At 30.2% G+C, this 16737-nt stretch overlaps 2 protein-coding genes across 3 annotated transcripts in view; one reads left to right on the forward strand and one right to left on the reverse strand.

Moving 5' to 3' along the window:
- LOC124543869 (solute carrier family 22 member 13-like) lies at positions 1–11221 on the reverse strand. The gene is made up of 9 exons (XM_047122190.1): positions 11095–11221; positions 8564–8871; positions 8056–8159; positions 6327–6481; positions 4998–5166; positions 2531–2666; positions 1719–2030; positions 998–1311; positions 1–331 (listed from the first exon to the last, which is right to left on the reverse strand). The coding sequence occupies exons 1-9, from the start codon at positions 11219–11221 to the stop codon at positions 115–117; spliced, it is 1842 nt and encodes a 613-aa protein (XP_046978146.1). The 3' UTR covers positions 1–114.
- LOC124543539 (organic cation transporter protein) overlaps positions 11048–16737 on the forward strand; it is a 20700-nt gene continuing 15010 nt past the window's right edge. Inside the window, exon 1 of one of the 2 annotated variants that reach the window (XM_047121766.1) lies at positions 11048–11314. In XM_047121766.1, coding sequence (XP_046977722.1) covers positions 11272–11314 — 43 coding nt within the window. In that variant the 5' untranslated portion in view covers positions 11048–11271. The remainder of the gene's footprint in view (positions 11315–16737) is intronic. The other variant, XM_047121765.1, reaches the window with a different exon arrangement.

Here is a 16737-nt window from a genome sequence, read left to right on the forward strand (position 1 = left end):
TATTTTATAACTCGCTCAAAAATTTGGCGTAGATTAATAATTTTGTTTCATACTGTCACAGTAGACAAAAGTTTTTATATATTGAGTACAGTTAAGATTAGATATACAAAATAATTATATGTGAAATATTTTACGAGTATTCTTCGTAAATCCCTGAAACAATGGTAGGAATCGTCTGAATCCAATTCTTTGAGCCGGAAGTCGTTGATTGTGATGATTGTTGGCAGAATAATTTTGCCCCGTGCTGCCGAATGAGTAGACTCTTATCTCTAATTCTTCATTTGATGGAGAGTTCGTTTTTTGCGTCGCCCATCGAAGAGGTTTCGATAACCTAAAATGATACCGATGAATACTAATAGAATAATGTTCCCTATTTCTAAATAAATTATAATACCTTGATCATCTTACATTATACATATATTAAAAATGTATTATTTATTTAGCTATATTATTTATTTATATAACTAACTCGTTACACGGGATGCGATATGATGGCTCTGGTGGCTGTTTATTATTTATTACACTGGTTTGCAATAAAAGGTATTGATATATGTATATCGTTAAAAACAAAAGCAAAACCACTTTGTAAAAACTATCACACGATAACAGTTATATACAGGTACCTAAAGATCAAGTGAAGAAATCAAAGAATGATTTGTCTAAGGGAAAAGAGCGGTTTAGGAGTTTATCAATATATTTATTTTTCAGCTGGCTCGTTATTCTAGTGGCTAGTATATTCAGTTCGGCTTCCGATCACTGAGTCCTTGGCTAGAAAGCAGGATCGCGTCAGTCAAAGTTACTGTTGTGTCAATCATAATTAAGAAAAACTAGCTAGCTTTGCAGACGATACTGAATATGAACAGCTAGCCTGGTTTAGACATCGCCGTGGACGAAAAGTCTGTAAGAGGTCACTTATTACACTCGTAAAGTTTTGACAATTGATTTGAGATGTTACGCAAAGATACGTGTATCCCATAAAAATTATAATTATTATTACTCTGAAAAATAGTCCATATCTTCTATGATGTCCGGTAGTTCCCTTCCATCTACGTCGGGAATCACGTAGCATAGAAGTAACAATCCAATGGCTAGTCCAGTTTCTATTACAATCAATGCAAAATCTTCAAATACTTGAAACGAGACTATGAGGTAGCAAATAATACTACCCAATTGACCACTGGAATGACAGCATCCGAGCAAAGTACAACGTATGTTTATTGCAAACAAACGGGGTGTAATGTTAAGGATTAAACCATGTATTATCACACCAGTTGCTAAAGATATCGACGTGATAATTTCAAATGCTGACCGCTGTAAATAAAAAAAAGATATAAGAACAAATGTTAAGCTTACCAGCAGTTTCGTAGGTCCCTTAATTTTTTTATTGATTCCTTGAGAAATAATTTATTCTATTTACTACCTCATAGCACCAGAGAGGCAGTTTTATACTTAATATATAGTCAATGATACTAATAAATATGATGTATATTTAAAGCTACAGTGCGTTACGGAGCAGGTTTTATTATTTAATTATTATTAAACAAGAAGATGCGCTTCGGAGTTTAACCCTCTTAAATTTTAGATCATTGATTAGATAGGCATGAATTTTATATTCTTGTGATAGAATTGAATATGAATGAGTTTTAAGAAGTTTAACAAAAGTGCCTGATGAAAATTAATGGCAAAATATATTAATAAAACATTTTGTATAAACTTACATTCACTTTGAACCATTCCATAAATATACGTGATACGTTGCATGCTCCTAGAAGGCCTATGTTCATAACAAGTAAACATTTTAACGTGGCTTTTTTATACAAAAACAAATTAATTAAACTCAATAAAGCTATAATCATAAGCAATCTTAACAACGTGTATTGTTTATGCTTAGAATATATTCCAATATATAAAGAGCTCCATAAGAAATAGTATAGACTCCAAAATATTAGTATTGATATGGATAATACTCTAATATTATGTTTTGTAATAATACCCAGGCAAGTCTGGTTTTCATCTAAGCAATCATAGGCCTGAAAGAAAAATAACAATATAGTTGTAATATGTACAAAGTCTTCCGAATTAGATATAGTTTTGAATTGTATTATAATGTATGAAAACATAAAAAACAAAGATTACGTTATTTAATAAGTAACTGATATTGTGAGTCAAACCGAGCTTTTGTAGATAATAAAGAAAAACAAACCACTCAGATTAAGGTGAACACAGATTAATATTATTAATTTTGATTATATAAATCAATCTTCACGCTCAGTCACCTATAATTAACATCGTTATATATAATCTCGTTATATGAACGCAATACCCTTCACGCCTACATCAGCTATGCTATGTTTATAAAATACTTAATTATAATATACAAATTTGCCAGGCGACAGTGATAATGGTCAGTGCTATACTTTTTGTTATAATATAGTCGAAGAGTACAAAGGTTATGGACCCCAACTGAACTTATCAACGCCTGATGCGTTATTTATAGACATCAGAAAGTTATTACGACTTACAGACGTACTCTGTGATTGACTGGCCTTATTTTGAAGTTGCTGCAAACATTGATTCTATTTATTTTCGCAGCTTTTTGTAATATTTGTTCGGCTTGAGGGATTCTTCTATTATAAAGAAGCCATTGAGGTGATTCTGGAGTCCACCTAATCGAAACGGAAATTTTTGAATCAAAATTAAAGAATGTTTTTTTTTTTTAATTTAATAACCGTAACACAGAAAAAGCATGAATTTATATATTTAAAAATAATATTAAGCTAAGGCGAAAGATTTCGTTTTTCAAGCCTTAGTTTATTAAAAAAGACTCATCGTTAAAAACCAAAAGTTACTTATATTTTAATATATCGTAACTTGGTGCTCATATAAAATATTGAAAGAGTAAAATTAAATAACTAGATATTGGTATTAATTTGGAGTTAGGATGTCGTTCAAGTATGTCTGGATAGGCATCACCCATTTATTTATTATTCTACTTAAAATTAATTTAGTATTTGTTGTTTTCGAGTTTGAAGAATGATTGAGCCAGTGTTATTTCAGAAAAAAGACATTTGGTTAGTCTTGGTTTTGACTTACCATCGGTCCATTTGCCACCTATATATTGTAAATAAAGATAACTCAATTACATACTAAATAATATGTGTATAGATCGTAGTATTGAACAAACAGTTCTCTTGAATAACCAAATTAATGTACATTTCAAATTCAGTGTTTTTTTTAATTATTTGGGTTGGGTTTATAATTGAATTTTATATGATTCGGTCCATTGATATAGTTCCTTGTCCGAACTGGACAGTGAGCGGACATATCCCCCCTGGGTTAAGGCGGGCCAGGTTATCATACAAGTACTTCAGATCTACAGGAGCGGATAGAAAAGTATGGCATACATGAGTATGTTTTGACTGCAATGAAAGCTGACAATCAAGGATTTCTCAGTGCGCAGTAGGTACTACATTGTCAAACGTAAATCCATAGAACGTATAATCCATAGAAATGAATTATCTGTTTATATAAATGGTAAATAGGTGTATATCGATTTAATTGTTATCCTATAAAAGATACACAAGTATAACAACAATAATATAATTAACGATTCAAACGCATCATAAAATACAAGTTATAACATCCGACGAAGAAAACAGCTGCGTAAATGCGCTAAATGGTCGTACTTAATCATTTTACATGACATTAAATTTCTTGCTAACATTATGATATCAAATTAATTCAAAATATATATCAAACTCAAACTCAAACTCAAATTGCTTTATTAAATATAGAAGTATTACACTTTCTTATTGATTGTCAATTGAAACAGTACCACCGGTTCGGAAAAGAAAATACCCTGAAATGACTTGAGAAGAACCGGCGAAAGAAACTCAGCGAGTTTTTTTTTTATATATAAAAATTACTCCTCTACATAATCATGTAACCTCTGGATTTGTCTGACCGTTTATTAATAATATCTTAGGTATAGTGATTAGTAATATATGAATATGTTTCGTACATTAACTAAAGACCGGTCCGATGCTGACATTAAATATACTACAGATTGTCTTGCAACGTTCACAGTTTTTCAGTTATTATCAGTGTTTCTTTACTATATTATCCATGTATTATGTGTTTATACAAAAACCTCATGCTTAATCAAAAAAACGTATCAAAAACGTTTGTATAATTTTAAAGATCTAAGCATACATAATATAAGGGACAGACAGCGGTAAGCGACTTTGTTTAATACTAGGCAATGATAATCATGATAATGATGATGTTTAACTGTTTTATTTAAAAAAAAATGCGTGATAATATTATCAGTTGATGCAGCGGTTATTATAAGTGGTTTCCGCGCTAGTAGAATCTTTGATTATAAACGAAGTCTTAAAATGGATCACATAGTGTAGCTATACCTAGTTACTAGGAACATTACGTTCCCATGATTGGTGGCGCATTGGAAATGTAAGGAATGGTTAATAATAATAGTTTATGAGTGGAATTTCTTTATGATAGTTAGCCCATCGTTAATAATAATATCATCATCATCATCATCATCAGCCTGATCTTGCCCACTGCTGGACATAGGCTTCTCCAAGTGCACGCCACTGTGGTCATTCTCCGGCTACTCGCATCTAGCTCCTGCCTGCCGCCTTTCGTATATCGTCACTCGACCGTGCCTGAGGACGTGCTACACTACGTTTGCCGAGACGCGGTCTTCACTCTAGAACACGTTTTCCACAACGGTTGTCAGTTCTACGACAAATATGACCAGCCCACTGCCACTTCAGCTTACTAATTACTATAATAATAATATAAAGAGAGTAAGTGTGGACAATTAATCGATGTAATCTTAGAGAGAATCGACACGTACTGACTAGATACTGATATCCGATTATCAATAAATTTTCATACACATTAAATATGGCAATTGTTCACAATTTACTTTTATCTAACAATTACCTAACAGTTATACTACATTGTGCGTTTACCTTAAAATGAACAGTAGGAGTACATCAAAGAGACAAGCCATAAAGTTAAATGTCTCCAGATTAGGGGCGGCGTTCGCTAAGGGCACTAAGCATACGCTGGCCAGAAGTCTTGGGGTTGAAACGATCGTGTTTAAAGAAGTTCGCCAAGCACTGCTAGCTACTTCAGAGACTAAAAATATTTATGTTATTATTATATGTTTTTTTATGAAATTATCTGTTTCTATGGTTTAATTTCTATCACAACGATTAAGTTAAGAATTTTCCGTATACTTTTTTAGTGTATGGAATAAAGCTTGTTAACTTGGTATCTTATTTTACACCATATTTGGGTTTGATTCTAAAATGTAAAATATCAACATCCTTCAATGGTTCTCGGCAAAGACCTCTCCTCTTATTCTAACACGTAATTCCAAAATGGATTGGTGGAAATTCACGCTACATAATTTAATACGACCACACAGGATTCCTCAAGACAGTTTCCTTTATGGCTGATCAGTAAATGATATGATAAGTATACTAAACACGCACTACTAAACAAGTATATTAAGCACATGAAAACTCAGTGGTGCTTGACGGGTTTAATCCTGCAATCTACGGTTAAGGTTTACGCATTCTAAACCCTCAGTTATTTCGTTTTTGTAAAGTACGTTAAATTAATAATATTTTTTATTGTAATTTATTCAAAACTCAGTCTCACTCGACAAGAAGCGTACGTGTTATAAAGTTCAACAAACATAATGTAGTACGTCACAATATTATATTTCCGAAACAATTATTTTGCGATGGCAAGATACTTTGAAATTATTTTGTTTTGATTGTATCATAAGTCCGTACTCTGAACGGAAAAGTGCTCAAAAATGATCTGTTAACTTTTAAGAGAAAATGCTTCGAAATACTTTAATACGTTTTAAAGTACTTCAAAACTTAATTAAATTATACATAATCATGCATATGATTTTCTGATTGTATTTGATCACATAAGTGATTCCTCGATTGGTTTTAAAATAACCGGTTTAAATAAAGCACAAACTATTCAGACTAAGATAGAGAAAAACACGATGGAAAATATTATTCTAAGCTCGACTTGTAACTAGTTGACCTTGGGAGGGGTGCCGTCTGCTATGCTAGTACTCTTGTAATATATTAAGAAATGTCAACTCAAGATTTCTATATATTCACTTTTGAATTTTTGAATTTTGGGATATAAAAACTAATATTCAAAAAGTAGTTTAATGTAGGTACGTTTATAACGTATACACTCCAAAAAAAATATTTTTATATATAATATGTAAAATAGGTGTTACTTTTAAGTAAGATAGGTATGCATACTTAAAACGAGGCCTGTATATATGTTTGCACTCGCAAATATTGATCTCAAGAAAATTAAAAGATTAAACCAGCTTTCTGTGTCGCAGAATATTAAAATGAGCCGGAATCCGAGGTCCGCTAAGACGTCTATTGTGATAGCTCGTTTTCTCCCAAAACTGAAAAAAAAAATATACATATATTCAAGTGATCAATTTTTGTAACGTCATTTTCTAAGTATATTAATAATATAATTTACATAACATCAACTGACGCGATAACGATAAGTTTCAACAGATAAAATGATTAAGTCGCTAATCTTATCAGTAATTAGAGTAGATTGATATGTAAACTATACATTTTTATATTATATTACATTTTACTTAATGCAACAAAGCTTCAAATTTATTTTGTTTAAGTCCTGGTAACGAGTCCTTGTCGAAATACTATGAAAACATTTTATCTAATATGGCTTCACCTGTTCGTATATCTCTTAGTATGTGCCTTAAGTCTAATGAACAGATTCATTATAGTAACTTACTAAATACTACGTTTATAAAATAAAAAAATGCGAGACAGAAAGTTCGATCACAAATTATTTTGGCAGAATCTTATTTATAAGTTTTAGAGTTAAGCGTAAGTTAGTTTGGATTTATAGGATGATAGGAACATAAATATCTTATATTTCGGGGATAAGGGTTCCATTCGATGCATGTGCCACTGTTTAAAATTTGTTTGAGTGTTTTGCAATATACGGCTAAAAACTCTCAAATAAAATTCAGTTCGAAGATTTAAAATAGGCATTTATACGCTAACAGTTTAATTAAGATGAATGCAACAAAAACAAATATTGATAATGACTATGGAAATCAAAATAAGACTGTAGCGTATTAGCTTTATTGTGAAATAAACGCTTAAGCTAAACTGAACGTGTCAATGAGAAACTTGTAAACATAAAATGATTGCTAGAATTTTGTTTTATGTGCTATTATGACTTGCATACTAAAGATATCTTCATTTTAAATGCATGATTAAATATTTGTTAAAAACAAACTGATAGAAATTTAATATTTTTAATAATATCACAAATGTCTTAATTTAGATATGGTTTAATAATACAAGTATGTATGTTATTTCAAAAGCTCGAAACCAGAGGTTTCGGAGACAGAGATAATGTATGTAACAATATATTTCGTGTTATAATAATTGTATCAAAAACAGTATAATTATTTTCATAAGATATTACACACACACACACATTACAAGGAATAGCAGCAATAACTCATATCTGTCACAACGCTAAGAAATATTCTTCCTATTCAGGAGACATCTCGGAACTCACTCTAAATGTTACTCTACTGTGTGCTAAGGCAAACACGCTGCTCTGTTACGTGCTAGTGTAAATCCCTAGCTCTAATGTGAGCACACAGAGTATTGTATCAGTTTTGAATCTATGATCATCCGTTTCATATGTTGACCACGTACATTTTTGCTGTTTGCTTAAGATAAATAAAAAAATAAATCGTATAGCTAAAAGTGACCGACGACACTGATTTTTTTTTAAACAATACCTGTTAATTGCGGTTTGGCGGCCAAGGTGGCGATCAAGTATATTCATTATTTACCTAGTGTTTCATTAGAATAAAGATTAATAATAGGTATTTTAAATTCCATTAACTTCGAAAGCAAACTACGGATCAATTGCAAGGTCTTCCTTATTTAAATCTTAAGTAGTATGACTTAATTTACTTACTTATCTGACACAAGCCCGAAAATTATACAGCCAAATAAAAGACCCAATCTGCATATAATCGTCGTTGATAACACTTTCGTCCTTTGGTCGCAGAAAACCAGCCACTGTTAAAAGAATAGTGTAGGTAATGATATAATTCGTATGAACGACAGATACACTGATAAGATACTTTGGTTGGGTACGACGAAAGTTTTGAATTATCGTCTAAATAAATGAATGCAATGGTATTTATATAACATCCATCATGCATTATTAGTGAATTATTTTGCAAGTTTGTGAAGATATATTAAAGATAGAACAGGTTCTATGCTGGGCATTTTTCCTTCCATTCTGTTTGAAAAGTTTGGAGGTTATTCAAGATTTGGTTTGATTTTCGTGTTCAAAGGTAAATAAATAAATAAATCAGTATAAATAAACTTAGAACAAAGTATTTAAACGTTTGGTCAATTGACAACGACCATATTGTTTTAAAAACGTCAGCACGGAATAAGATGTAAATAATATTTACCGTCTTTTTAATCCATATCACCCACATAAATTTGAGTTGCCATATATTGCACTTGATTTCCTTCGTACCGTTCAGTACAGTGAAAGTACATAAACTGGAATTCGAAATCGAAATCGTGTCTGATAAATCACAATATATGTCCTTCGAAGGTTCCAGAAGTAACATGTCCTCATATACATTCAACATTGAAGGTACCATTAAGGTTGCAGAAGCAAATGTAACAAGCCATTGCCAACGGCCAATAAGACCCAATACGTCCGTTGTAACATCTTCGTGAATCGTTCCAATTCTAAAATAAAACAGTAAATAATTCTAATTTAAATAAAGATGAAGTGTGTTATTTATAAATCTTTTTTTGTTGTCATTGAAGCAAAGAAAACATTGTATTTACATTGACATTCCAAATAATTATTACAAAAACACGTATGAACAGCAAAATTTATAGATCAGCTAAGCCAACTGGATTTATTCTGTCTGAATAAATAAGTTTATATGCTAATATATATATAATACAAATAACCTTAAATCATATTATACAAGAATAAATATTCAAGTGTTATGTAAATGCAGATTTAGTTAAATGCAATTGAAGATCAATTCCGTTAATTCTTATTGTATTTAAAAAATCACGATTCACTGGAAAATGTCGGTAGGTACTAAGTTGTATAATAGTAATAACTAAATATTATTACTTATTAAAATAACTTTTCTAAGTATAACTAAATTTATATTACAATTATTTCATACATTTATTTCTTCTAAGAAGCTAATTCGATTTCGATTATTTTTAATTTTATGAGTCTTGTTTTTGTCGAGGAAGGTTAAAGCAAATAATATATGTCGCTTCCATATATAATAACCGAAGTTGTATTTATTAAAAATATTATTTATTATTTAGAACAGGAAGGGCCTCGATATATTCACATTAAATAAGATTTGTGAGATATAATATTAAACGGTATCAATTTATTTTATCTCTTGTTTATTTAAACGTTTGTGTACTTTGAGTTATCTAAACCAGTAACCGGAAACTTTCAATACTTATGCTAAGTTAATATAATTAATTATTTTGAAAATATTATTTGCAACTTGTTATGGAAATATTCAATGTTCCTTTGTTAAGTTTAGGTTATGAGACGGACCATTATGTGATGTTAAAAGAAAGTTTTGATCATTTATTTTATACTGTAATCTCCACAGCATAAAAAATAGATGCATTATACATAAGCCAGGTTAAATGCTATGAGCAGTCTCTACCAAATCTCTTACATTATAAAAAACTTGTGTAATAAAAAAGGTGAGCTTGTCTGCCGATCTGTCTGTCGTTAATGATAGGACGTTGTCTCTTATATGCATTTATTCATAGTTTTCACGTAAGTATATTTAATATGTTTATCCAGTAATTTAATATTTCAGCTAATTTAAAATACGTACAATTGTTTTTATAAAGTTCTACTTTAAATATTATTGATATAGGGCCTATGTAGGAAAATACTAGATAAGCTATTCGCTTAACTTGTTCAAAATATCTACAAAAAATTCAGCGACAACATATTATAGTTAGTTAAATGTTTTAAAAAGGAGATTAATGATAACTAAACATGTATAGTTAAAGATGAATTTAAAACCTTTTATAAGGATTGTAATAGCTTTGTACACTTTACAAGTAGTACTTTAAAGGAACTAGGGAAAAATCTCGTATTTTACGATGCACTAGCACAGCATTTGCGAGTGGATTAGTTTACATTTTTATATCTTATTGGTTTGATCAATAACACGGATAAAAATCTTTATTTAACCTTTAATTAATCCTATTTTTATTAAGGTTTTTAATAATTTTATTTTAATTACTTAATTATTATTTTCGTTTTCCAATATTAATTGATTGAAAAAAAAGTATTTATTTATCAAAGGTCACAGTGAAACTAAAAAATGTAGAGATTAATAAATAAGAATATACAAGATAACAAAACGATAAACAACTCGTATCATGTTGGACAGAACCCTGTTAGCTTGACTTATGAGAAGGTATCCGAATTCATTTCGTATCACACTTCGTCATAGCAGGTACGAAGATCATTACAAAAAGAAAATCATAATTAGATTAGCAGCTGTGAGTATTCTTAACAAACTTAACTTAAAAAGATCTTTGATATAACAACATTATAAAATAAGTAGTTGAGAATTTTTACTTTTAAAACGTGAAATGTGAATTTTTCAATTTTTATTTTTTATTTTTATAATACTAGGATCAAACTTTATATAAAGTACCGCAGAACAAAGAAAATGCTTGCAATATTTTTAAGTTTACAATTTTTTTTGGCATTATAAATCGAAATATTTGAAGCGCGGGAGCTTCTAAAGCTCCATTAATTTGCACAGCAAAGCTCTGATGTCGGTTAGAATTACAAGGTAAAGCGTGGCAATAAGTGTGCAAGTTATCGCAGCGCCCGCGCCGGCGCTCGTTCAATGGAAAGGTATGAGTTAATGGAGATAAGGCGCTGCAAGTTTTTTCGCTCGGTTGCGGTAACCGACCGCCACGGTGTCGGCGCCACGACGGCGACGATAACCGTCCATTCGCTCGTCCGCCGGCACACACGCCTGGCGTCCGCACCACGCCGCGCGCTCACTCTTTACATACCAATGGTGTTTGTGCATCTTCACAGGAACACACTTTGAGACAGCCGGAGACATCGAATAATCACATCATGGACAAGGAACACGCTTTAGAAGAAATGATGGGGAAACTGGGTAAGTGATCCGATTGCCTAAAACATATGTTCGACAAATTTCTTATATTTTTCGGAAAAGCCATATAAATTATTTCTATTTATTTTAAAATAAACGTACCTAATTAAAATCGCGTAAGAACATGTGTTAGAAATAACTGGCCTGTTTCTTGGTCAAGCGAGTCTTGCGGTCAGAATACCAATTGCACGTGTCGCAAGCTTCGCATGGGGACGAGTGATCAAGTAAGCGCCAAAGAGCTTTCATTTTTAAATGAACTTTTATGTGTACGGTAAAACTTATTTCGGCTTTCAAGAGCGATATCTTAAATTATTTATTATTTTTTTTACCAACAAGGTAATCTTACAATTGTGATTGAAAATTTTCGCGTTCGATTTTTATACTATTAAATCAATTAAAAGTATATTAATAAATAATGTTATTTTATGGTCGACATAGTTAAACATCGTTTGTTTACAATATTAATGAACGAGCTTCGACAGTTTCCTTAATTAAGATTTATATGTATATGATTAAATAATAATACTACAAAACAATAATTCTTATGAGATATTTTATAAACAACAAATTACTTATAGGAATATATTCCAAGCAAAATGGTTAAAATATCAATGACTTTTGAAGTATGAAATTAATGTTCTACAAAGTTTGAAGTCAAAGCAGCCTATATAATTGTACATAATATTTTTATTGTGTATAATCACATCAACACCTTTCATAAATCATTATTTACACTATTCATTTTGTAATGGAAATTTCGTATAATTGTTAACCTTGGACACTCGTGTACAGAGCATGAATATAAATTACGAATATATATATGGAAATCGTAAAGTATCGTAAATAATTTATTTTATTCTCCTCCACAATAATATCTCGAGAGATTATGCGTGACCAGTGTGATATATATAATACAATTTGAATAGTCACATTCTATTGTATTGTATAGAAAATTATTGATAGTTATTCATTATTTAATCAATCTATTTTTGAGTCAGGATTTTAGTTAAGACGTATACAGTTCAATGACCTGTTTGTAAGTTGAAAACAAAAGTCACGCTATTATTAGTTAGCTTTTGTTTACAACATTTTTGAACTAAATTTATATTTGGATTAATAACTCTTAAGATTTACAACATTTACAGTATCTCATTCTTAAATGTACTTTCTCTGTTATTAGAGATGATTTATTTTGGTTCCAAATCTTTTCATTGGTTCTACAGATCATTTGTTACACTTTTTTTACGTTGAGTTATTTGGCACTTTCTTTACTATTGGTACGAGAAAAAAATGTAACAAAGATTTAAAGTGGGTAATAAAACTTATGTAATGTTACTTTCTGAATTAAGTCACGTATTTCATTTTTTCTTAATCTGACCAATACTAATTCAAAATTCACGTTTAATTTTATTAAAAAGATAAATACAGAGTGAACGTTGGAAAATTATCATACTACGTGTTAGATTTATAATATATAACATTCATAATACACACATATTTAAATATTACGTGTCTCATTCTGTTTCTTCTCATATAAGTGTCAAATATCAACTTTGTGGTTTCGTCGAGGGCTTATACTATCTAACAACAACTAACATAATGATACCAAGTAGTTTCAGGATGTAAATACCTCATTTGTTCTCTATATAGTTTGGAGTTTATTCCAAGATGTCCCAAAGATGTTCGGTGTAAACACGTGTGACAAAATGCCGTCTTCTGACACATGCCGGCATCCTTACGGAGTGGTTTTTACCGCTAAGATCAAGGTCGAGAAAAAATAAACATCTCTTGAAAATCTAGTGTTGCAAGCACTCTGAACAAAAGCAAGCGGTTTGAACCGAATATTCCCGCATTATAACCTAACTAATGTTGTTGACATGATAATGATAAGTTATAGTAAAATCATTCACGAGTTATTTTTTACATATATTTGGTAAACTTTAAAACTGTATTGTAATTAAAATTCGTGTCTACACGTTGTAGATATACACTGATTAGATGATTACATGAAACGGTAAATTAACCAAAGTTTTGGTGTCTTCAACACAGTAAATTCTATAATATATACATCATTTTTTAAATTTTTTTTGGAGTTTTATATAAGATTTATGTGACATCATTTTGTAACAATTTTAACCTACAAGGGCATTGTTTTTAAATTGGGTAACTACCTCAATACCTCATGATGAAATAGGTACTCTTGTACGAAGATCGTCTAATTATTGTTCTTTATACATAATAAAACATGGTCAGTTACTTAATTCAAGCAGGTTCTAACGAGCTCTTTGAATCGTCATATTACAAGACTTATTTGAATTTAATTCCACAAGTGACTTAGATTCTATTGTAAAGGAATTCAGTAATTAATCTTTTCCGATACCTTAATTACAGAGGTAATTAAATGCATTTGATTTATCCTGCATAGAAATCAACAACTAATCACACTACCATTTATAATATGTTATTTGATACGCCATATTAATCAATTTAATTTTAACATTAAATTTAATTTTATCAATTGGCAAAGCGTCAGTATTTGGGGAATTTTAGTATTTTGAGTATCTTACTTCTCTTTCAAACATTGTATAAACGTATAATATTTGTCATTGTATTTATAATACTTGAATATTGACCCAATAAAATGTACCTTGTGGTTTTTCGAGGTGTAATCGTAATTGAAAAAGGTCATAAATTCAGATTTTATTTGATTTCGAAAGTTGAATTTCAATGCAACATGTTCTTACGTTCCACTGGGATCTTTAAAATTAGGACTACTTTAAATTGACATCCTGGGGAATATGAGACCTGTGACAACACTAATTATTTATTACCCTGATTTTATTATTTGTCCAGTCTCTAGTGAAACAGTATTTGTTCACTTATTTAAAAATATTTTCAAAAGACAAAGTTATGGAAATGTTTACGTTACGGTATACGTTTTCGTGTTAAGGCTAAAATATTTTTTTGAACTTAACACTTTATATAATTAATTAACTGTAAACGTATCGTCCTGTTACACAGTAATAGAGTTAATAGTATCAAGGTCAGCTAAACAAATGAAAAAGCGAAACCCTATACATAAAAGACATATGTCAGTGGTTTGCGATTAGCTGTTGATCGATTGATTGATATGGTATGTACTATGCATTATTTTGTATTAATAGTAAATTGGGATGATGCATAGCAAATCAGTTTTATACTAATTTTTTCTTCCACTACTGGCCCTAATTTATTGATAGATTTTAATGCAGTTTTCAGTGTAGGAAACTAAGGCTTAAGAAAAGGTACGGTACGGTACCATAAGGTTGTTAGTTGTTATAAGTAGTTATTTTCGAATATGTACATCGTACAATGTTTTCTATTTGATTATTAATGTGTTCTGATCTCTTGAACCCACTTGAATAATAAATGGGAGAGGCATAACAGTTTATGGGAACACTGATGATAGAAATAATAAATAAAACATGTTTATGATAAAAGTAATTTAAGGACTCAGTCATGGATCTCGAGGACTGTTTTTCTTCATATTTGATGGCATATCAAAGTAGTTAAAAAACTAACAATAAATGAAAATTTAAAATACAAGGAAATAGAATCTTCGGTTGAATCCAGAGATATTTCACAAGGAGGACCAAAAGTATTTTGGCGTCTCTATTACTAAAATATATTTAAAAACATAAATATATATGAAACAAATGTATGCAAAAGTAGATAAATTACAAATCGAAAAAGTACTTGAAAAACATTATACATAATAAAAAAGGTTTTTATTTTTATAATTCATTACCAACAATAAAAAATGTTACATTTATTACACCCGTCTAATAATTTAAATCGTTTTACACAAACAGTTTTATGTTATTCATTAAATGTATTAAGTTCTATTGTAATGATAACAATACCGGGCTAATATTAATATAATATTTATCTATAATACTTATATTAAATCAGACTTATTACATTAATATAAGTCTCCTTGATTTGTCTTTCTTGTGGAAATTTAAGTGGGCCATTTGATGGTGAGCAGTGACTACTAACTTAAGAAATGAGATAAGTTTTTAACAATAGTCACAGAATACTCCAAACTGGAATACCATACTACCAAGCATTGATTTGGCGGGAGCATACATAATGAGTAGTAATGGTATTTCTCCAGACGTACACACATAGAGTCCCAATAAGTGTAACTAATTCAATTTATTTATCATAATGATAAATTCGATCACAAATTTGTGTACACAGTGAGGTATACATAGTTTTTATTTTAATATTCTCATAATACAATCAGAAAAATGTGGTCTGTAAATCATATTCAGAATTGATAAGTAGTTTGTATAAACAAACAACAAAATAACTAGTTCTTCTAGATACGAATACTACTTGTCGGATGAAACAGATCTTCAGTATACTGGTTTAAATCCGAAATTTGAGATTTTAGGCACATTAATTTTATTTCTATAAAAATTTGTTAAAAACCTTCCTAAGAATTATGTATTATTATTTAAACAAATCCTGTTTGAACTTATCAACCAATGCGCAGTAATGAAAATTCCAATTCCAAATTCTACTCATTAACAGATAATCTTCTTTGCCCGACAACCTTTAAGAATAACGATAAAACATGTGAGTCTAATCATTTAATAAAATATATTTTAATGACGCAGCATGTAAAATATTTTAATTGATAAAAATGAACCACAAGGATTCGTAACATGATTATTATTGATCCGGTTCAACTAATGTTTTATCAAGGAATGCTTGACATATCACCCATTCGATTTCCGATTCGATTCTATTATGATTTTTAAAAAATAGTAATAACAGTAACCGTCATCTTCCCGAAATATTACGAATATTTTTCTATAAATAAGTAACTAGAACTGACCTAGAATACAATTACAGAATACCAAGAAATAATTACGGAGCAATATGTGAAAACAAAGAGTTTCATTAATATAATTTATATATAATTCATATTAATATAACATTAATATCTAGGAAGTATACTCGCTGCAAAGACAAGGGACTAGAGAGAGATAGCGGCAACAGAGAGTTGTGTCGTATGTCGTCACGGCTTACGAGTCGGTCTGACACCCAAGACGCGCCAATAGACGTTCCGATTTCGATATTTTCCCATGACATTGACTTCAAATTATGTAACTTGTCAAATACAACAGATAAACCTAAACAAATTGATAACCTTGTGACGGTCCAACGATACTGATACCACTGGTTAACATTTAAATTAATCATTAGTATATGTATATATCCAATTTTTTCTACATCACATAGTCTACATTTTTAAAAACGTAGCGATTCCAAAGTATATATTATCATATATTAAATGGTTTATAGATTTTTTATATATTAAAGAAAAAAGCTGCAGTGAACAGAATACACGTTGACCTAAGGTCGCGGGTTCAAAT

The sequence above is a fragment of the Vanessa cardui genome, chromosome 3, assembly GCF_905220365.1.
Source record: "Vanessa cardui chromosome 3, ilVanCard2.1, whole genome shotgun sequence".
Classification (NCBI taxonomy): domain Eukaryota; kingdom Metazoa; phylum Arthropoda; class Insecta; order Lepidoptera; family Nymphalidae; genus Vanessa; species Vanessa cardui.

What these genes read in the sequence shown, in the direction of transcription:
- LOC124543869 (XM_047122190.1), bottom strand. Translation starts at nt 11,221, where the DNA reads ATGCACAAACACCATTGGTATGTAAAGAGTGAGCGCGCGGCGTGGTGC. An exon ending in CGCCGACACCGTGGCGGTCG is followed by an intron (nt 8,872 to 11,094) that starts GTTACCGCAACC and finishes TAAATTAGAATT; the next exon opens with ATTTACTGTTTTATTTTAGA. An exon ending in ATATACAGGCCTCGTTTTAA is followed by an intron (nt 5,167 to 6,326) that starts GTATGCATACCT and finishes AAATATTTTTAG; the next exon opens with TCTCTGAAGTAGCTAGCAGT.